Below are 22,942 nucleotides of genomic sequence, written 5' to 3' on the forward strand. Positions count from 1 at the left end.
CATGGTGGCCATCAGCTTCCAAGAGCCTGATTTGGCAGCATTGACTCAAGAGCTGGTTCTTTGTTGTTTACATGTTTATTAGAGGAAATTCAAGTAGTAAAAAGAGTAAGCATGAGCACAAAAAAGGCATCCATAGTCCCACCATTTATGAGCGTCTTTTCTTTCAGTCTTCTTGTGAGATTTTAAAATAATTTTTATGTGGTCAAGATAATGATAACCACTATCATTTATTGAGTACCATGAACCATTTCAGGTACTTTAAATATATTATCTTGAAGCCTTACGACAATCTTACAGGACTTTTAAATTAGGCATTAAAATAGGACTGTCAGTTGCTCAAGGTCACAGCTAGAAGTAGAAAGGCCTAGTTTCAAACTCTATAATCTTTTGTATTCCATAGTTCAAGGTATTTCTTTTATAAAAAATATTGTGTCCTTTGGTTTGCCCTGAGCATTTTAACCCTTTGTACGCCATAAGCGTCTGTAGATGCAAGCAGAGGACCTTCCCCACACGCCACGTGCATCTATTAAAAAAAAAAAAAAAAAAAGGCTTTCCCTAAGCAGCAGCCCTGACCAACTTTAAAATTATTTTTTGTGAGAATTTATCTGAAAATAAATATTCAAGAACATGCGAGTTATGAGTAATATGTTTATTTTTATGTATTTTAATTAAATTCAAAATATTGTGGCATGTGGGGATGGCTTTCATTTTGGACACTTGGCAGTTAACTGGTTAATAGGCATTTTTCTGTGCTTTTAAAATCTTTTCATAAATAGCATTTTTAATAGGTATATTATCTTCCAGTAACTGGAAATATAATCATTGTCTCATTGTTCCACCTTTTTGTTTGCTTTCACACAATTACTAATTATGATGTGATGAACATGTTTGTCTATAAATCCTTGTCTAAACTATGAATTATTTCCTGAGGTTGGCTTTCTGAAAGGTTGGTTCTTAGTGCTCTCCCGAACCTCTCCCCTAACCCCTATCCTACCTTGTCCTGCCTGTGTCCTCCCACTAACTGCTTTGTCATATCCCTTTATAGTAATGTTGGCCCTTGGTCACTTTCCATTGGAATTGCCACTAAAACTGACCCAGGCACCTTGTCTTCAATTTCCCCATTTCAGGACCCCTGGTGGGAGGTTTTGGGGCACTAGAGGCCCAGAGTGGTCTCCAGCAGGCATTTCTCCATGGGCACACCTGCTTGCCTGCTAGCCCAAAGTAGGCTGGCCCTTCCTCATATTGTCTTCACTTTCCTTGCAGCCCCAAGCCTGCAAAGTAGTGTCCGGCAGCGCCTGACGGAACCACAGCATGGCCTGGGATCTCAGAGGTTGGTAGAGGGTGAGGCCGGCCACTTCTTGACAAGCCGGGTATCTCTGCGGCGAATGCGCAGCCTTTCATCTGGACAGTCTTTCAGTTCTGAAGGCCATGGGACCAGCTCTCCATCTGCCTCTGCTTCTCCTTCTTCCTGCTCCTCTACCACCACCACCACCACTGCAGCCGCCACCGCCACCACCATCCATGTCCACCCTGTTTATTACCACCAAAGCACTTCCTATTTTCTCCAGATGGATCCCTCCTCTGACTCACCCACTTGTGACAGCACCACTGTGATGCCTGGGCAATCAGAGAGCTTGGGGTATCAGCTGTCTCTCTTTCTTCCCTTCCTTCCCTTTCTGCTGCCTTTACCTTGGCCTCTGCCTGCTGACTGCTGCTTGGTCAGCTATGGGTGTGTGTGCAGTGTGTCCTTTCTCAGCCCTGGGATTCCTTAAGGTCAGCATAACTCCTCACACATTTCTTCCTTCTGTGTTTGGGGTTTGCGGAATCTAACCCCCTCCCTCATGGTCCTGTAGCACTTTTGCCTAAACTATGAACTTTTACATCTTTATCTCAGTGGAGACCTCACTTCCTTTACTTCAACAAACATTTAATGATACCTACTCTGTGCCGGCTTCTGCTGGGCATGAGAATTCATAGATGATAATAAACAATCCCAGTCATCAAGGACTACAGTCTGACCTGGGAGAGGTACATAAATATTTATGGAACAATCTGCTAAGTGCTATGGGGGTACTGAGGAGGGAGTGACTAACAGTGTGTGGAACACTTCACAAAAGAGATGGCATTTGTGCTAACATCTAATGTGCAGTAAAAGGAGAAAATATATTCTAAGCTGAGGAAACATGCAGAGACATTGGAAATTCAAAGGAATCTGATATTTGTGGTTAGAACATTGGATATGTGTTGGTGTGAAGGGGTAGCAAATGAGGCTAGAATGATGAAGGGCTCTGAATGGCTAGGGGCTTTGGCCATTACCCTTAAAGAGAGAACTGCAAAAGAGTTTCTACTGGGAAGTTAATTGATGAGATTGCATTTTAGAAATAACATATTAGTGGACTAAATAAGAAAAGGAGGAGGAAACAACAGGAATTTGGAAGTCATTGTAGTAGACCACTAGGGGATGGAGGAGAGGATTAATTTAGTCCTGGCCATGAGGGGTGAAGGAGGAGGAGTCTGTGAGAACACTTGGAATTAGGGAACAGAAGAGGGTAAACATGTTTAGGGGTCTTGGACAAGAAGAGTTTGTAGGTAAGGCACATATCAAAATAGAGTAGGAAGTTAAGGCTCTGAAAGGTTAAGTAGTTTCCTCAGGTCCCACAACTAATTAGGAGCAGAACATAGACTGGAACTTGGTTTTCCATTCTAGGATATTGTTGGATATTTTTATCCTTCCACAAGGTCATATAAGAATTAGTGGGAAGCTTTCTCCCACAGTTTGATTTGGCAGTTGTAGGGACTTGCCCTGGTGATACCTCAAGATGATATGCTAGGCTCTGAGAGAGCTACCTTGATGTTGTCTGGAATAGGTTAGGAATAACTTGCCCTCAGAAAGTCTGTCTCCTCTGGAAGAACCCCTCATCTCTGAAATTGTAACCACGGCCCAGTCCTGGCCTTCGGGCTGCATCCTGCTTACCCTGTTGCTTCGTTTTGGTCCTGCCTCACTCTGGATACCAAGCTCTCTAGCTCTGCCCCTTGAACCTCTGGATAGTTATCCTTGAGGGCTGTTCCTTTTTCTTTCACAAGGAACTGCCTTTACTTGCATTATTGCTTAGCAGAGCTCATCTTCATTCTCATCCTCATTTTCATCCAAAATCCCATACAGGGAGACTGCTTTTCCCCAAAACAGATGGAGAGTACTGAGTTGATTTGGGGGCACTAGAAGATGCTGCAAACATTATGTTCCAAGGCCCATGCAGAGGCCAGTGGGGAGGGTGGGTGGGAAGGGACCTACATCCACCTGGCCTATTCACTGCTTAATTTTCTTTTGCACCATGCACCAGAGGATCGTCTCTAAAGGCTAACAGGCTCTCTAGTAAGGTTAGTAGTTTGGGATGGGAGCACAAGGCAGCCCAGCCTTTGGGGAGGGATACCACTGGCCTGAATTGTCTCAAAGATTCAGGGAGGGAAGATGAGCTTGCCTCAGTAGACCTTATCTCTCCTAAATATATCCAGGCTTCCTCCCAAGTTCTTTTCCTTTCTTTGAGAGTCTCAGCTTTTAGTTGATGGGAAAGGCATAGAAAGATGGGAAACATGACCAAATGGGGCTGTGGGCCTGGAAGAGAGAGTCTGACCTCTCTTCCTTGGCATCAGAAAGGTAGGCTCCGCCCTGGCTGGATGGCTCAGTTGGTTGGAATGTCATCCCGTGTACCAGAAGGTTGTAGGTCTGATTTCTGGTCAGGGCACATACCTAGGTTGAGGGTTTAATCCCCAGTCGGGGCACTTGGGGAGGCAATTGATTGACATTTCTCTTTTACATCAATGTTTCTCCTCTTTTTCTCTCTCCCTTTTTTTAAATTTTTATTATTTTTTAAGTTAAGGTATTACTTATTTGTCCTTCTCCCTTTCTTTCTCTCTTGAATCAATAAGAAATAAAACAAACCCCCTCGTCCCCAATAAAAAGAAAGGTAGGATCCTAGGAGCCTTACCACCTTGGCCTCAAGGGCCCCTTTTCCAGTGTTGCTCCTCAGAACTTCCTTGGCGTCATGCTCAGTGGTGGTTTGTCTGTATGAGGAAAAGGCAGGATGTGGAGAGGATCATCTTAGGGTTTAGAGAAGCAAGGGCACATTTACATAGAAGCAAGAGCAGCAAAAGATATTATGAAAACAAATATGAGACCAGATATTGGTAAACACAGGAGTATGTGGCTGAAAGTGTCTGTAGAATGGGAGTTGGAGATAGAACTGTGTTCTGCTATCTTCTATCCCTAGGAAGGTACTGACTCCGGGGGTAGCTGCTTAGTTAGTTGTTTCCTACCGAGAATTAAACCTACAGGGTGGGGCAAAAGTAGGTTTGTCATTATTTGTAAGGGAAATAATACAATAATAAATAAAAATATAAGAATTAACTGTTTTGCTTACTCTCAACTATACAAGTAAACATACTTTTGCCCATTCCTGTATAATAGCTATGAGCCAACCTCCTGCTTTTGCCTATTTTAAGGGCCTGGAGCCTTTCCTAATTTTTGACCCACAAGCTTCCTTCTTCCCAGGTCCTGTGGTGGTCCCCTCTCCCACTCCCAACACTTTCCCTTCGGCTTCCTGACTTGTTTATTTAAGCATTTCCCTTAGCCCTCTCCTCTGCTCTGGGTTCTCGGGCCTCTGGGAAAGCTGAAGGAAGGATAAGGGATTGGCAGGGGACCACTTTTTTTCTGTAGCGGCCGGAGGGGTGGCGTCCAGAATTGGTTCATGGCTTTTTTAGGAATTGCCACCTCCTAAAGGGTCTCAACTTCATGGACTAGCCTGTGTGTGTGCATGTCAGTGCGCAGTTCCACGCCCCCATAACTCAGCCTTGCAAAGAAGCTTCTTGTGACTGGCCCCCAGGGAAGTCTTTCAGCTTGACCGGCCTCATCATCATCATTCCCACTATACTTTCTACATTCCCAAGTACTTTGCCAACATATTTGATCCCCCAAACAGTCTTGCAAGATGATTGAATTGCTATTATCTTCATTTGGCCCAAATTGAGGATCTGCAAGTTTAGATGACTTGTCCACACCTCAGGCAGAGATGGGAATTGAACAAACTTTACGATTTCTAGTGTGCTGCAGCCCTTCTGAACCACTGCTGCTTAAAGGCCAAACACCCTGTCTTTCTGCACCTCTCTCCATTCTCCCTTGCAGCAGAGCTTTGAAAAAGGTTCCACCCTTCCTGCTGCCAGCCGACTTTGGTTTGAACTCTGCAACACTTCTCTATGACCCCCTTTGAGTCCTGTGAGAGGGTTGATGGAGGCAGCACCCTGGCCTTTTTGGGTGGGTGACTGTTTGCAAGGCTGTTCTGACTGTCTCCTCCCCAGCCTGGGCCAGGCCCGCTTACTGCATGTGCCCTGTTTCTGGAAGCCTGGCCCAGACTGGATGTGTCCCAGGATGTGATGAGTAAGTGGGGGAGGAAGGCATGGAAAATGGTGACTCAGAACAAGATGTGGATTCTGTGTTAGCCAGGGTTGAGTCCTAAGAAATCCCACCAGCTATGGGGAAGCTGAGATGTTGTGAGGAGAATGCTGTGGTATTGAAGCCTGCGGTTGCCCTAGTTTAGGGCCTGGCCATTCTTCACGGGTGGGGCCCAGACGTTAGCCCTTTGCCCGACGGATGATGATATAATGACATTTGCTTTTGCTTCTTGTTGTCTGTCTCTTCTTCCCCCATCACTTTCCCCTTTCGTTTTTTTTTTTTTTTTTTTCCTCCCCTTGGTCTTGCTTCTTCTTTTGCTTTCCTTCTTCCCCAATGTTATTCTCTTCTCTCTGTCTCTTCTCCAATTTATCCCCATTCCCTATTCCTGCTTCCTCTGTCATCCTGTGCTTATGATCTACTAATTTTCCTTCTGTTTCCCATCCTTCTCTTTCCCACTATGCCCTTTCATCCTATTTTTATTTCTCTGGCTGCTCTCTTTACCCCCATTTTCATACCCTGTACTGTCTTTTCATGTTGTCTCTCTCTCCTCTGTCCTGTATGCGTTCCTTTTTCCCCCTTTGTCCTGTCTTTCAGGGATTTGACCCATTCCGATTCGGAGTCCTCCCTCCATATGAGTGACCGCCAGCGAATGGCCCCCAAGCCTCCTCAGATGGCCCGTGCTGCAGATGAGGCTCTCAGTGCCCTGACTTCCAACGGCAGCCACCGGATGATCGAGGGGGTCCACCCAGGGTCTGCGATGGAGAAGCTGCCTGATAGCCCTGCCCTGGCCAAGAAGGCTCTACTGGCGCTGAACCACGGGCTGGACAAGGCCCACAGCCTGATGGAGCTGAGCCCCTCAGCCCCACCTGGCGGCTCTCCACCTTTGGATTCTTCCCATTCTCACAGCCCCAGTTCCCCAGACCCAGACATGTCATCTCTAGTCGGGGACAGCCGAGCCTCACAAGCCAGCCGAAATACACGAATTCCCCACCTGGCTGGCAAGAAAGCTGCGGCTGAGGAGGATAATGGCTCTATTGGCGAGGAGGCAGACTCCAGCCCAGGCCGGAAGAAGTTTCCCCTCAAAATATTTAAGAAACCTAAGAAGTAGGCAGAATGAGGGTGGCAGTGGCAGGACCCCTTATCTTTCCCTGGTCTTCTGCCTCCCCTTTCCTGCCTTCTAAGATACTGGCCCCTAAAGTGGGGCGGGGAGGGGTTGGCAGGGGCCTGGGCACTGTAGATACCTGCCCCCCTCATCCTTGGGTCCTTCAACATTATTTATTAACTGACCACCATGGCCTGCCTGCCCTGCCTCCCTCCAACTATGGGCTGCTGCTATCACTCCCTCTCCACTTCAGTGCATGTCTTAGTTGCTGTCCCCTCAGCTACCAGCTCCACCTCTGAGGTCCAGCTTCTGTCTCTGCTGTCCCAGTTTTGAGGTTTGGTTTCTTGTTTTTCTCTGTCTCCTGCTTTCAGTCCCTTCCCTCCCACCACTCCCCAACTTTCCCTAGCAGCTATGAGGGAAGATAGGAGGGGTAACTTCTGACACCTGTGCCTCAGAGTTATTCCACTCCACCTACGATGGTTCTTTTTGCCCCCAACTGGGTCCTAGGGCCTACTCTTAGAGGTTTGTTTTTTGGGAATGTGGTGAGCCAGAGGAAATCATGGCCTGGTGCTCACTCAGGCCTCCAGGAGTCCATGGGGGACTGAAACCAATTCCCAGAGAACAAGCCGCTAGAGAATTATTAACGAGAGGCCACACTAAGGGATAGATTGGGAGAGACTGCTTAGTTGGAGGAGTAGATGCTAGAGTTGCGGGCCACAAGGCAGTCACCTTTCCTTTCTTCTCTCATCCACACCTGCCTTTCTCTTATCCCTGCTCCCCCACACTGTAGGAGGGTTTGTCTGTAAGGTGCTGCCCAAATGCTCCCCAAGCATCAGACTCCTGGCAATCAGCACATGGCTCCCCTGGCCATGGGAGCCGCAGCCATGACACAGGTCTCTAATGGGGCCCTGGAGCTGTTGGGCAGGATGTTGCATTTGAACCAAAAGACAGTTTAAAACTTAAAAAAAGAAAAATCCTGAATTTCCCAAGTGCCTGCACCACACACTCCCCTTATCAGCACCATTTTCACGTTACTGCATACCCTGGGCCAAAGGCTCAGAAAGGACACAGCAGATTTAGGGAAGGGTGTGGCTAAGGAAGATGGTGTAGGTGAAGGTGGCTACATAACCACTTCCTCTCACCCTTCCCCACCCTCTATACAACTCTCTTCCCCACCTATTTTTGCTATGGCTATGAAGATATTTTCCCTCTGCCTCACTCCTTGACATGCCTGTACTCTGGGATCCTATTTTGGGCCTGGGGTGAGGGCACCTGGGGCTGGTCTTAGGAGGGGGGTAGGCTGCAGACTGCCTTGTACCCCCTGGACACCCTCACATGGGTTTTTCTGTGTTATTTCATAAGACTCTTTGAAGTCCAATAAAGCATGTAGGAGATTTTAACCTTTGCTGGCTTTGATCTTATGGTGTTGTCTGTGCTCTTTGTGGCGTAGCAGACAGGATGAAGAAGAGACTATTTCTGCTCTGTCAAGAGAAAATGAAACTAATACACAGACCCAAAAGGTCTCTGGGTAGAATTACCAGATGAAATACAGGACACCCAGTTAAATTTGAATTTCAGATAAGCATGATGATTTGAGTATAATTATGTCCCATGCAACACTTTGGTACACATGATTTTTATTTGCTAAATCTGGCAACCCCATCTTTTTTTTTTTTTTTCATTTCTTTAATATATAACTTTATTTCTGGTTATAGAAACAAATGCTAAGAGGAGAAACAGAACTTCCACATCCACATACAATTTAATAGATAAAAGAACAGTTACAATAAATGAAAAACAAAATGTAGAAATTATAAACTTTCTTATAGCTTTAAAACATTGTCTGATACAATTAGAAATCACATTCGTTTCTCAAACTTAAAAATATGGCTCCTTATTTAAAAAGTACTGTATCCCATTAGAAATGAACTGAAATGAAAAGGCAGGCCGCACAGCCGCAGTGGGTCCTGTCTCCTGAGGGCGGCCTGGCTCCTGCCACCAGCCTGTGTGTCCACGCACTGCCCGGGGCTCCCCAGACCAGACTTCACTCACTTCACACTCCAGGCTTAGACCTTAATATCCACTTTGTAGGAAACCACTGCTTTTAAAGCACTGATTATTAAACATATTGTAAAAATTACTTTAGACAGCCAGCCACCGTAAAAAAAAAAAAAATCACACGCTCACACACACAGCTCTCTGGGCCATCTTGACCCCATCTAACCTGTGACCAATGACTTAGAATTATTTCACAGATCAACAAACAAGTGTTGGCAAGGATGTAGAGAAAAGGGAACCCTTGTGCACAGTTGGTGGGGAAACAGTACGGAGGGTCCTCAAAAAATTAAAAGTGAAACTGCCTTATGACCCAGAGATTCCACTTCTTGGTGTGTGTGTGTGTGTGTGTGTGTGTGTGTGTGTGTATACATATATATATATATATATATATATATATATATATATATATGTAAACCTAAAACACTAATTCAAATGAATATATGCACCCCTATGCTCAGTGTTATTGCAGTGTTATTTACTATAGCCAAGATATGGAAGCCACTCAAGTGTCTATCGTTAGACAAGTAAATAAAAAAGTAGTGGTGCATATATACAATGGAATATTATTCAGCCACAAAAAAGAAAGCTTACAATTTGCAACAGCATGGATGATCTAGAGAGTATTATGCTAAGTGAAATAAGTTAGTCATAAATAAATACCATATTGCACTTATATGAGGCATCTAAAGAACAGTACAAACAAAACAGATTTATTGATACAGAGAACAGACTGATGTTTTCCAGAGGGGAGGGGGCTTGGGAGGTTGGGTGGAAAAAGTGAAGGGATTAAGAAGTACAATTGGTAGCTACAAAAGTCATGGGGATGTAAAATACAGCATAAGAAATACAGTCACTAATCTCTCTATATAAAAGCCTAATATGCAAAGTGTCCCTTCAGGAGTTCAATCACTCACTAGGACGTGCACTGACCACCAGCATGCGGTGTGGACTGAATGCCCTGGCTGGCAGCTGTTTCGTGCACTGGGCCTCTAGTATTATAAAAACTGTGTATGGTGCCAGATGGTACTGGAAATATCATGAGGATCACCTAAAGTATGTGATTATCTAACTACTATGCTGTACACCTGAAACTAATACAAAACAACATTGAATATAAACTGTAACTGAAAAAAAACTAGTATTTCACATTAAAAATTTATTTTGTAGGGAGATTGAGGTGCACCTGGAGGATACTGCCAAAGAATTATTACTATAAGACTACAAATAATACATTTAAAAACACACACACAAAGACAACCAATGGGTCTGGGCTGCCCGTCACTACTTAAGCAGGGACAGGGTTGAATCATATATGAGCATTTATTCCAATAATGCCGGCAGTGCGGGAGAGCAGCCAGCAGGTCATCCACAAAAATCTGCTCTGCCCCTCCCAGCTGCTTATATTGGGTAGAAGGACAAAGGTTATGGGGGGAAAGTAAGAAAGAATTTCAGGCATGGGAAAGTAGGAAGGTAATCATCTTTACAGATTACCGGCCATCAGGGCTGGTGCCTCCAGGCACTTCTGGGATCAGATTACTGACAATAGGGACTGGGGGTGTGCAAAGGGTGGGTGCCTCTGAGGTGGTAAATCTTTCCATGATAGGCAGCACTCAGGAAAGGAGGATGGACTGCATTCCGACTGTTAGCTCCCTGGTCAGCCAGGTTAGAATGTGCTTTCTCTAATCCGAACAGAACAGTCACAATTAACAGAGCACGATTAATACTTCCTGTAGTTACAGCCAGTCCCCACTATTCTATTTCTGCCCCTACCAAAGTCAATGCAAGATTTTAGGGATGGAACGCCACATTAGTTTTCATAAAAATCAGTTTGTGTCGCCCCAATCACCAGCTTCTACATCAGCCACCAAGCCATGCCTATTCTACCCCCACAAGGACGTTATGGCTGGCCCAGTCTCTACCACCGTCCCCTGAAGAACTCTAAAAGCAAATGGACCTTGTCCTTTCTCAAAACGTCAGGGCAAAATGCTCGCCTAGCAAGGCTCTTTTCCAACCAGACGGAGCAGTGCGGGGCTTTCTGCTGGCCTCACAGCCCGGATCCCTCCGGCTACGGATCCCGGGCTATAGCTATCAGCCGGCCGTCTCGTGTTACCAAAATAGTATAGTCAAGATAAAAAAAAATGTTTTTGATTATTTCAAAATACTTGAACTGTCTTGACTTCTGCGAGGGACGCCTTGACGAGAGCGGAGGGCGCCGGATCTGGCGGGCTCTGAGTGCTAGGTCCCCTCCCAGGCTCGGCTGAGGCTTTGCCCACACCCACCATGGCGGCGAGAGATCATTGTCGACTCCACACCCGAAGCAGCTGCAGGAGCCGTGCGGTCTGCGGGACTCCGCCCATGCTTACCACGTGGCCGGAGAGCCGCGCTCCCGCCGGGCGTGTCCTACAGCCGCCGCTTGTGGGCCCCGCCCACTTTCAACCTTGTGGCTAATGGGAAAGGCTGACTTTGTGTAAGGCTAGTCCTGCCCTCGTCGGGCGCGGGCTGCGTAGGAGCGTCGGACGAGCCGCGTAGCGTCGCTTTTGCGTCACGCGTGGCGGGAAGGAGATTCGGATTGCCTCCTCTCTGCAGCGGGACGTGCTCTGCGGAGGAAAAGCGCTCCGTGGGCCCACTCCACTCGCGCCACTTGTGCAGCTCCTGGAGGTCGACTCTTCGCACTTCGCCACCTTCCGGACCCACAGCGCCTCTGCCACCAGCTGCGATGCATGTGATCAAGCGAGGTGAGGGGCCGGAGAGGGCAGTTGGCCGCGCCCGCCCGTCTCCGCGGCTTCCCGCCCTGCCCCGCCCGCGCGGTCACCCAGCCGCGTTTCAAAAGAGGAACCCCTTCTCCTCTCCCGAGGGGTTCCTGTGCGCGCCCGGCATTTTCCAGGCAGCGTTTTCCTCCCCGCGAGCTCCTGCGGGGATTATCAGCTCCATTTTGTAGAGGAAGAAACTGCCGAAACCCGCTTTAGCCCAGTGGAGAGAGCGTCGGCCTGCGGACTGAGAGGTCCCAGGTTCGATTCTGGTCAAGGCCATGTACCTTGGTTGCGGGCACATTCCCAATGTGGGGGTGTGCAGGAGGCAGCTGATGGATGTTTCTCTCTCATTGATGTTTCTAACTCCCCTCCTTTCCTCTCCGTGAAAAATCAATAAAATATATTAGAGAAAAGAAAAAAGAGAAAGGAGTCCGGTGACGGATGCAAAGCCTCCCATTTAGTTGATGGTGAGGCCAAGGTTGGAACCCGACTTTTATTTGAAAATAGTGGGTGGTCCTAGGCCGTGGGGGTGGGGATACGGGGGGGCGGGGACTTTGTACCCCGCGAGGGCACCTATCAGCTCTCGGACCTACAGAAAAGGTGAGGGAGGGCGGACCTACAGAAAAGGTGAGGGAGGGCGGACCTATAGAAAAGGTGAGGGAGGGCGGACCTATAGAAAAGGTGAGGGAGGGCGGACCTATAGAAAAGGTGAGGGAGGGCGGACCTATAGAAAAGGTGAGGGAGGGCGGACCTATAGAAAAGGTGAGGGAGGGCGGACCTATAGAAAAGGTGAGGGAGGGCGGACCTATAGAAAAGGTGAGGGAGGGCGGACCTATAGAAAAGGTGAGGGAGGGCGGACCTATAGAAAAGGTGAGGGAGGGCGGACCTATAGAAAAGGTGAGGGAGGGCGGACGCGGATGCCTTGAACTGAACCGGATCTCAGACAGACAGACCCTGGATTTGGATGGGGTGGTGCCATTTGTGCCACGGTTAGCCCCAGAGGAGTTTGGGGTGGTGACCAGCTGTCCTTTGTCCTTCCCCCCATGAGAAACTGAACCAGATTAGGGGGCCAGGGAGCCCGGGACAGACTGTTCCTCCTCCACAGCCGCTTCCCGTCGGACGTGCTGCTGCGCCTGGGCCTGCCTGCTGCTTGGCTGCGGGACGCTGAGGGCCTTCCCTGCTTTGGGAAGGGTTTGTTAAATTTCAGGTTGGGAAAACAAGAGCAAAATGTACCTCTCACAGAGAACCATAGCAGGCAGATAGGAACAGGTGTTGAGGTGAATCGACCGATGCTAAAAGTCCTTTTACAATAGTAGGCGCTCCGTAAATACTAGCTGGCTGACTGGGTGTTTGTTTTATCCACTAGGTTCTGAGTTTCAAAGATGGGGCTTTATGCCCACACTAGCACTGGACCTGCCATGAAGAAATGCTCAAAGATTGAATGAGAATGCATTTTATTTTATGGATTTTATTTTTTTTAGAGAGAAAAGAAGGGAGAGAGAGAAACATTAATTGGATGCCTCTTGCACACCCCTTACTGGAATCAGCCGGTAACCCCGCCATGTACCCTGACTGGGAATCCAGCTGGTGCCTCTCCGTGCCTCAACCAATCAAGCCGCACGGGCCAGTGGGGAGAATAATTATCTTAAAATATAGGATGCCTGCCCCGCTGGCTTGGCTCAGTGGTTGAGCGTGGACCTGTGAACCAAGAGGTCAAGGGTTCTATTCCCGGCCAGGGCCTATGCCCTGGTTGTGGGCTCCGCCCCCTACCAGAGGTCGTGCAAGAGGTAGCCAGTCGATGATTCTTTCTCATTGATGTTTATATCTCCCTCTCCCTTTCTCTCTGAAATAAATAAAAATATATTTTTTAAAAATATATAAATATATATGAAGCCCTGGTGATGGGGTGGCCCAGTTGGAGCATTGTCCAATACATCAGAAGGCTGCAGGTTCAATTCCTGCTAAGGCACTTACGGTAGGCAACTGATGGATGCTTCTCTCTCCCTTTCCTTCTCTAACCTCTCCCTCCCCCTCCCCCTCTCTCCCCTCTCTCACTCTTCCCTTGCCCATTTCCCTCCCCTCTTTTCCTACTCCCCCCCTTTCTCTCTAATATCAATAAAAACATCCTTGAATGAAGATTTTTAAAAAGGAAAATATAGGATTTAATGAATGCAGTTGTAAGCAGGTGATTGATTTGGTTGTGGCCAGATGGTTTAACTGTAGTTAAGAGATTGAGAGGTGGACAGTGGTGGCCCTTCATCCTGTTTTTAGAATCTTTAGAACCTTCTCTGAATTTCCCTAGTCTCCCATTTTAGCTGATGAGACCAAAAGACCTCAGGCATGTTTTTTAGACCTATAGAAAAAGGTATGGAAGGATGAGTATGCTCTTATGATACATCTGTAACAGATGAATGGAAAACTTGTGATGTAGATTACTGCATGGGTAACACCTTTGTATTGAATTTTTAATTTGGGGGCTTCACTTTCAAATACTGGAGTTTACAAAGTACTCCCCTACACAAGCTCTAAAAGACAGGGCTTATTTTGTTTCTCATTCCCTCAGAGAACATAATTTGATCCAGATGGTTTGGTAGAATCTTTCAGTGTAGCATTCAGCAAGTCTTGTTAATGTACAAAATTGTACTTAGATTTGTTTATTATATTTACGTTCAAGTTTTAATGTGCTTTTTATTTTTGGTATGTCAGTGTAGTAGTGGACTAACTCCTGTAGTTTTGTCAGTTTCAGTGTGATTATTCAGGAGGGCAACTGGTTATCAAGCTGTAAGTACTTGTTGAATTTGCTAATGTGATATATTGCTAAGCACTTTGAGGGAAATTTAGAGGGGAAGGCAATTCCACCTTCAGAGATATTAGGGTTGTCAGGAACATAGGAATAATCCATATGAAAATCCTATATAATAGAAGCAATATAATGTAATAAAGTAGTATGCAAATTGTCCCCAGAGTTTGACAAGAGGGTGGAATGGCCAGGGGAAGGGAGCAGGAGTGAGGCCCTGGTGCTGGCAGGTGGCCGAAGGGGGCGCGGGGAGGGGGAGTCCCTAGCCAGCTGGCAGCACTAGGTACCTACCAGTGAATGAATTTCGTGCACTGGGCCTCTGGTTGTTAGATATCTGATTGGCATAGTAGATGAGTTTTTTTTTTCATCTGCTCTCAAGCTGTTTTTCTTGTGGGAGAATATATTACCTAGGGAGGTCAGGTTGAAAACTGGAATCAATGCCATGAAGCTGATTTAGTTGTAAAGTGTGCTTTGGAATTTAGTAGTATAGTGTTTTCAAAACTTTTGATTGTAACTCATGGTAAAAATTACATTCTACATGATGACTTAGTAAACGCATGCATGTGTATAAAAACTGAAACAAAGGTTTGCAAAATAACACCTTCTAAAGCACCCATTTGCACTCTGATAATTTTTCTTCTATTCCAGGTTCTTAATCCCTCTTCCCTCCCTCATCTCCTTTACAATCCACTGTATTATTTTATAAATCTGTGGATATTGTTCTGACACTGAGGTTACAGTGGTAAGTAGGCAGGCATAGTTTCTGCTTTCAAAGATATTGAATTCATGACTTCCATTTAAAGAAAGTTGTTTTATACCTAACTCTACTTCTCTACCAAAATTTCTAGAATGTGAAGCAGACTACATCTGTTTTGTACAACTAACCCAAGATACTTAACCAGCCCTATATAGTCTACATGTTCATTTTTCCTTTTTTCCCCCCAGTTCCTTTATTTCAGTTCCCTCCTACCTCACAAATTTTCCCTTCTATTCCTTTCCTTCGATTTCTTCTGTCTCACAAGTAATATCAGAGGCCAAATACTCACTATAATAATTCCTTTTTGCCTTAATTTCTGTCTAGGAAGATTATTCAATATTGGGCATCTTCTTTAAACCTTCACAGGTCAAAATGTACAACTGGTTACACAGTCAAGGATGTTGAATACCCGGCTCTGTCTACCTCAGTAAAGATACCAGATTTGGAAAACTTTTTCCTTTGTTTACAGTAAATAAGTACATAGCTAGACAGTTAACAACTTGAAGGGAAATTGCTGGGGCTATTGCCAAAACAGAAAAAATCTTTAAATTCCCTTGAACAGTTATTTTAGACAATAGAATTACTCTTGATTATATCCTACCTAATCAAGAACATAATTTGATCCAGATGGTTTGGTAGAATCTTTCGGTGTAGCATTCAGCAGGGCTCGTTAATATACAAAAATTATACTTAGATTTATTTTATTTACGTTCAAGTTTTAATGTGCTTTTTATTTTTGGTATGTCAGTGGAGTAGTGGACTAACTCCTGTAGTTTTGTCAATTTCAATGTAATTATTCAGGAGGGCAACTGGTGGGTTTTGTTAATATCTTATTGTAACTTAATAAAACACCCCGGTGAAGTAAAGATGGAATTAGATAAAGTCTGGACACAAGCCAAATCATGAAATACAGAGCTCACTGACACTCCATGATTCTTTAATATCTTAAGCTGACTGTCCTCGGGTATTGCCTCCTGTTTCTGGTCTCGTCTGCAAATTTGACTTAGCATTTTGTCTATTACAGGAATTTTTGCTGTGATAACACTTTGTTTTGCGTAGCTTGATGTTATAAAGACGTAAGCACTCTGATCATGGTTGCTCAACGTTCTGAGGTCATTAAGGTGAATTAAACTTCATAGGAGAAACCTCAAGAACCACAGAAGATGTTTGTCCTTAAACATGATAGTAAAGTCTTCCTTTCTCTTGCTTTTGAGGCTGGGTTGGAGCATGGGTTTGATTTCCAGTCAGGGCACATATTCAGGTAGTGCAGGGGTCCTCAAACTTTTTAAAGTGGGGGCCAGATCACGGTCCCTCAGAGAGCTGGAGGGCCGGACTATATGAACTACTAATTCCTACTGTAACACCTTGGCTGCGCTCACTGCCCAAAAAACCTGGCGGGCAGGATCAGACTCCCCTGGAGGCTGCATGTGGCCCGCGGGCCGTAGTTTGAAGACCCCTGATAGTGGGTTTGCGGTGCATAGGGTAAGCAACGGATCAATAGTTCTCCCTTTTCCCCTCTCCTTCGCTAAAATAAATTGTTACGCCGTAAGTAGCTAAAAAGAAGAAAAAGACCTCTGTATTAGTGCTCTTGTTGCTCAAATGTGGCCTAAGGCTCCTAAGAAAAAAGAAAAGAAAACCTTTCTCTTTTAGTGTTGCTGAAGGTGGAACATTCGAGACCAAAAGTGGTAAAGAATTTATAAACTTATCGTTGCATCTGTGAGTGGAAGGGCTGAGGCCAAAATGCATCAGCAGAGCAGAGGGGGGGAGGGGGATATTTATGTCTCTTGTAAAGGTCAGTCAGAGTAATCTGTAGGCCTGGGGTAGGCATTCCACCGGGAATTGGGTGAGGCAGTTTACTGGATCATGAAACCTATAATGAAAATAACAGAAAAATCTCATGAAGTAAAAGGATGTATCTAACATTCCAGGGAGGGACAAGAACCCCAAGTAATGAAACGTAAGAATGTGCCTAACATTTCTTACGTGGGACATGACTTATAGATATGAAACCAGTTTGGCTCAGTGGTAGAGCGCTGGTCTCCAGACTGAAAGGTCCCAGGTTCGATTTGGGTCGAGGGCATGTGCGGTGGTTTTGGGCACATCCCCAGTGTTTCTCTCTCATAGAAGTTTCTAACTCCCTCCCTCTCCCTTCCTCTCTGTAAAAAAAAAATCAATAAAATAAAATTTTTAAAAAAGATTTATGCTGTGAGTCATATTTGTCAAAGCGAATGTGTTCTCAACTTAAAGGGAAGGAAAACGTATATTGCAATTGCTCAGAGCTATAGTAAGAAGGAATCTTCTATCCACGAAATTGGAAAAATTGCGAAAGTTAGCATAACCGTATGTGATAACTGCTTATGGAAAAGGCGTTACATTTGTGGACGGAAGACGAACAAAAAAACGGCGTTCTGATTTATGTCAGCATGTTGCTCCAGAAATCATCAAGCTTATACGAGATCTTTATGACACCACACCCTTTATGGCAATTAATGGATCGTTACGTAAATGTAAGGATATGTTTGGACGGAAAAATATAAAAATTATCCGAAAAGCTGCATTTGATGATAAGCTGCTGCTGCCACATTTCCGGCAGCATTAAAAGAACTTGGTTGAGGAGAAAGGTGAGTATGTAGAGGAAAAAAACATACAGGCAGTACCCCAAAAATGTAAACACTTTAATTACAAAGGCAGTTTTATTAAAATACACTTCTTTTTCAAAATGTAATAAAAACCAGCTGTTAAAGTGTGTACATTTATGGGGGATACCCTATATATAGTAGGGCTTGGTAATATCTGGTTTTAGGCATTTGTAAAATGTAGAGGATGTGATAAGAGTTATGGAGAAAAATAAAGCATAGAAGGAGGAGGAGGATAAGGCTCTGTTGGGGGTATTAAAATTTAAAATAGGCTTATCAGGGAAAGCCTCCTTGAGAACCTTACATTGAGCAAAGACCTGACCTCAGTAGAAATAGCAGTGAGGCCAGTGTCAAGTGAGGAAGGTGGGAGAGTAGGAGGTGAAGTTGAGGAAAAGGTATATAGGGCAGGTTTAGGAATCTGCATTATTGTAATAATTTTTACTTTGATTCTGAAGGAGATGATGAACCACTATTGGGAATTTGGAGGGAGTAATGACATGACTTTGATGTAATGTGTTTGTTTTTTCTCTCTTTTTAAAAAAAATTATTTTATTGATTTTTTACAGAGAGGGATAGAGAGCTAGAAACATCGATGAGAGAGAATCATCTATCAGCTGCCTCTTGCACATCTACTGGGGATGTGCCCACAACCAAGGTACCTGCCCTTGACCGGAATCGAACCTGGGACCTTTCAGTCCGCAGGCTGACGCTCTATCCACTGAGCCAAACCGGTTTCAGCTCCCCCCCCACCCCCTCTTTTTGATGTAAGTTTTATTTTTTTTATTTTTTTATTTTTAAATATATTTTATTGATTTTTCAGAGAGAGGGATAGAGAGTTAGAAACGTCGATGAGAGAGAATCATCGACCAGCTGCCTCTTGCACACCCCCTACTGGGGATGTGCCCACAAACAAGGTACATGCCCTTGACCGGAATCAAACCTGGGACCTTTCAGTCCGCAGGCTGATGCTCTATCCACTGAGCCAAACTGGTGCCGGCTGATGTAAGTTTTTTTTTATATACTTTATTGATTTTTTATAGAAAGGAAGGGAGAGAGATAGAGAGCTAGAAACGTCGATGAGAGAGAAACATCGACCAGCTGCCTCTTGCACACCCCCTACCGGGGATGTGCCCGCAACCAAGGTACATGCCCTTGACCGGAATCGAACCCGGGACCTTTCAGTCCGCAGACCAACGCTCTACCACTGAGCCAAACCGGTTTTGGCTGATGTAAGTTTTAAAGAATGATTCTGTCTGCCATCTATAGGACAAGGGGAGAAACTGATCAGTCATTTGGGAAGTTATTTTAAGAATCCACCTGATTTATAATGGAAGGGAAGAGAATATTTTCAGAATAGAATCCCTACTCTTTGAAGATACAAAAATAATATCTTGATAAATCTACTAGGGGGCTGAATCTTTTAATAGCATTCTGTGATGGTCAGTTTTAAAAGTTTATGTATTGATTACATTTGATTCTCTTACATTGTTATCTTAGTAAGTGCTAACATGGATTGTGTGGTTTCTTCAGATGGCCGCCAAGAACGGGTCATGTTCGACAAAATTACATCTCGAATCCAGAAACTTTGTTATGGACTCAATATGGACTTTGTTGATCCTGTAAGTAAATATCGTTTATATCTTGGGTTCCTTGCTTCCTGTGATTCTTTCTACTTGTTTCTTGTCCCTGGCCTTTCTTTCACTTCGTATATATTTTGGTTTGGCATTCTGTTTATGGTTTTGGGTTTCAGTGTGAACACATTGCTCAAATTATTTGTGTGTAAATTTTGGTTCTGGGCTCTGAATTCTTTTCAGAAAACTGAAAAGTGAACAGAGGAAAACTTGACATTGACATTTTGTTAGAGACATCCCTGAGTCAGTTGTTTTATTTATTATTTATTTATAATAAAGCTTGTTCTGGAATTGTGACCATTTGGGTAGAAACTGGTTTGAAATTTGCTTTTTTTGTTACCTATGTAGAAAGAATGCATTTAAGTAATATAAAGTAGGTTTTATGGGTAACATTTAAATTAAGGAAAACAAGCTATTCGTAAGCAAGCCATTCTTCTTTTCTTACCTCCTATAACTCCTCTACTCTGGACCCTCATCACCCCTCACCTACACTGCTGTCCTAGTGGTCTCTAAAGTCTCTTCCTGGTCTTCCTCTGATCCTGCCCCTTCAAATGCATCTTCCCCACGGCTTCCAAATCATCTTCCCGAAATTGAGTCTTGAAAACACCTTTTTCCAAACCCACTCCTGTTGCCTCAGCCTTATTTAGGTATATTATCTCTACTTCTATGGCACTTGTGCTGGCCCGATCGCATTGACCACATAATATGGAAATTAATTACATGCCTCTCTCCTCTCCTAGAATTGAAGGTGGGCTGTATCTTATTCTTGTGATATCCACAGTGTGTGGCACATCTATAATTAGACACATGATAGTGAACTGACCAAAATGGTCAAAAGAAAATAATTTTATACAACTTTAAAATGTTTTTTATTACAAATTGTATTTTATTTTTAGGAATTCTGGACGATAATTAGACACAGACAATGTGGTGATGGCCAAAGCTAATAATGACACACACTTTTTTTGAGGGCGTCATGTTTTAATCAGCTGGGCAATATATTTTCTGTTAGATTAAGCTTTTTTACAGAAATATTTAGTGAACACATATACATAATTTAGTGTTTGTTTTCTTAATAATGTGTGGTAATAACTTGTGCATTTTTATATATGTATGTATCCACATACATATATATATATATATATATATATATATATATATATATATATATATATGTATATGTATATTATTGATTTCAGAGAGGAAGGGAAAGGGAAAGAGAGATAGAAACATCAGTGATGAGAGAGAATCATCGATCGGCTGCCTTCTGCATGCCCTGCACTGGAGATTGAGCTCGTGACCTGGGCATGTGCCCTGACCGGGAACCTTGTGACCTCCTGGTTCATAAGTTGATGCTCAACCACTGAGCCACTGCTGGTTGGGCTACACTGTATTTTTGAAAGGGGATCCTCTTACAATATGGTCTTGAAAACTGAAATGGGATGAGAAAGAAGATTTTTTTATTTTATTTTATTTTATTTTTATTTTTTTAAATATATTTTATTGATTTTGTACAGAGAGGAAGGGAGAGAGATAGAGAGTTAGAAACATTGATGAGAGAGTCATCAATCAGCTGCCTCTTGCACACCCCCTACTGGGGATATGCCCGCAACCAAGGTACATACCCTTGACCGGAATCGAACCCGGAACCTTTTTGTCCCCAAGCCGACGCTCTATCCATTGATCCAAACCGGTTTCGGCTATTTTTTATTTTTTTAATATATTTTATTAATTTTTCACAGAGAGGAAGAGAGAGGGATAGAGAGCTAGAAACATTAATGAGAGAGAATCATCAGTCGGCTGCCTCTTGCACACCCCCTACTGGTACATGCCCTTGACCGGAATCGAACCCGGGACCTTTCAGTCTGTAAGCCAATGCTCTATCCACTGAGCCAAACCGGTTTTGGCAAGAGAAAGAAGATTTAGATGGTTACCTTGGGCAAGTCCAAGTAACCTGACCTCAGGTTTCTCATGTAACGGTATCCATTTCACAAGGTGATGATGAAATGTCAGAGATTATGAAAATTGAGACACTTTATAATTTGTGAAGTGCTAAAGGAAGTGTACGCGTTAAATTATTGATGACTCAGCCCCAATCCTGATTTATACCTTCATCTCTAATTGGGATGATTAAAGTTTGATTCATTTACTTTCCTGTACTTGTGTGTAGGTAGATTTTAGGGGGAAATGGGTAAGAATGTAGCTGGAACCCTGATTACGTAGGGAGAATTTGAATTAAAAATGGGGAAATACTTAATCACTGGGCTGGTGTGGCTCGGTTGGTTGGGCGGCACCCCATGCACCAGGAGGTCACAGATTTCTGGTCTGGGCACATGTCTGGTTGAGGGCTTGATCCCCAGTAGTGGTTGTGCTGGAGGCAGCCGATCAATGATTCTCTTTCCCCATTGATGTTTTTATCTCCCTTCCTCTCTGAAATCAATAAAAATATATTTAAAGAGAAGAAAAGAAAAAATTAAAAAGAATCACTGCTCTGTTTTTAGCTATTTCCCTGTGAGGCTATTCATCTTTGTCAACCATGAAATACCTATATTTAGGTATTTTAAAATTTATTTTATTTTTTTTAGTGATATCTTTTCATTGTGTATGTAGTATGCATTTTCTGGCAGTTCTGTTGGTTTATGAATTCTCATTATGAAGTTTTCCACTGCTAACTATTCTATTTTTTAAGGAAGTTGACTTTTATTTTGATGTACATTTGATTGTTTTCTTCATTGCCATCCTAAGGAAGCTTGTTTTTTTTTTTTGGAAAGCTCAAATAATTCTTGGTTTTGTTTTTATAGGCGCAGATCACCATGAAAGTAATCCAGGGTTTATACAGCGGGGTCACTACTGTGGAACTGGATACTTTGGCTGCTGAAACAGCTGCAACCTTGACTACTAAGCACCCTGACTATGCCATTCTGGCAGCAAGGATTGCTGTCTCTAACTTGCACAAAGAAACAAAGAAAGTATTCAGTGGTGAGTCTAGAGGAAAAGTTAGAAATAATTTAATATTCCTAGAAAATGTATAAGGGTACTAGAATGACAAAAGAAAAGTTACATCTTTCCCTGGCCAGTTTGGCTCAGTGGATAGAGTGTCGGCCTGCAGACTCAAGGGTCCCAGATTCAATTCCGGTCGGGGACATGTACCTTGGTTGTGGGCACATCCCCAGTGGGGAATGTGCAAGAGGCAGCTGATGGATATTTCTCTCTCATCGATGTTTCTAACTCTCTATCCCTTTCCCTTCCTCTCTGTAAAAAATCAAAATATTTTTTTAAAAATAAAGAAAAGAAAAAGAAAAGTTACATCTTGTCTTTAAAAAGCAAGTTAGAGGCAGAGGGGGCACTAGAACTTCCCATTTCCCCATGCTGCTGACTTGCTGAATGGAAAGGTCGGTGGATCTTTTTGTTTTCTCCTATCACTTTTTCTTTCTTTCTTTTTTGAAGCCCATTTTGAAGTAGTTGGTGGTGATGTGCTTGGAAAGATGGAGTAACACATATTGACAAGTTCTGGGTTAAACAAAATGGTGCAATTAATCTTGTGTCCCATTAGCAAATCCTTTATTCCATTGCTGCCATTTTATAGCTCAGGGAATGTGGGCAAGGGAAGATTAAATAATTTGTTTGGAATATAATATTGGCATATAAGAAGTCAGATGGTAAGACGATAACAGAAATCTTTGGCTCTTGATTTGAGATCTATTGTGCTGGGCCTCAAACAGTGTATTCTCCCTCTTTAGTAGATTTATTGTAAACATATCAGTT

General features: G+C 43.8%; 2 protein-coding genes across 9 annotated transcripts in view; both read left to right on the top strand.

Moving 5' to 3' along the window:
• Positions 1 to 7,948, top strand: part of STIM1 (stromal interaction molecule 1) — a 177,276-nt gene extending 169,328 nt beyond the window's left edge. For 3 of the 8 annotated variants that reach the window (XR_014795931.1, XM_084894174.1, XM_084894175.1), the window contains 2 exons: positions 1,264 to 1,639; positions 6,041 to 7,948. Coding sequence is in view for 7 of the 8 variants with exons in the window: in XM_084894174.1 (XP_084750300.1) it covers positions 1,264 to 1,639; positions 6,041 to 6,554 (890 nt within the window). In the remaining variant the exon portion in view is untranslated. Of the gene's footprint in view, positions 1 to 1,263; positions 1,640 to 3,341; positions 3,379 to 6,040 lie in introns of all 8 variants that reach the window. The other 5 variants (XM_084894176.1, XM_084894177.1, XM_084894180.1 and 2 more) reach the window with 2 other exon arrangements.
• A 3,112-nt stretch (positions 7,949 to 11,060) lies between these two features.
• The window catches only part of RRM1 (ribonucleotide reductase catalytic subunit M1), a 42,932-nt gene continuing 31,050 nt past the window's right edge, over positions 11,061 to 22,942 (top strand). Inside the window, exons 1-3 of the mRNA XM_084894181.1 lie at positions 11,061 to 11,341; positions 19,077 to 19,165; positions 21,979 to 22,156. Of these exons, the coding sequence (XP_084750307.1) occupies positions 11,323 to 11,341; positions 19,077 to 19,165; positions 21,979 to 22,156 (286 nt within the window). The 5' untranslated portion in view covers positions 11,061 to 11,322. The remainder of the gene's footprint in view (positions 11,342 to 19,076; positions 19,166 to 21,978; positions 22,157 to 22,942) is intronic.

This window comes from Pipistrellus hanaki (assembly GCF_964339955.1).
Source record: "Pipistrellus hanaki genome assembly, chromosome: 9".
Lineage (NCBI taxonomy): Eukaryota > Metazoa > Chordata > Mammalia > Chiroptera > Vespertilionidae > Pipistrellus > Pipistrellus hanaki.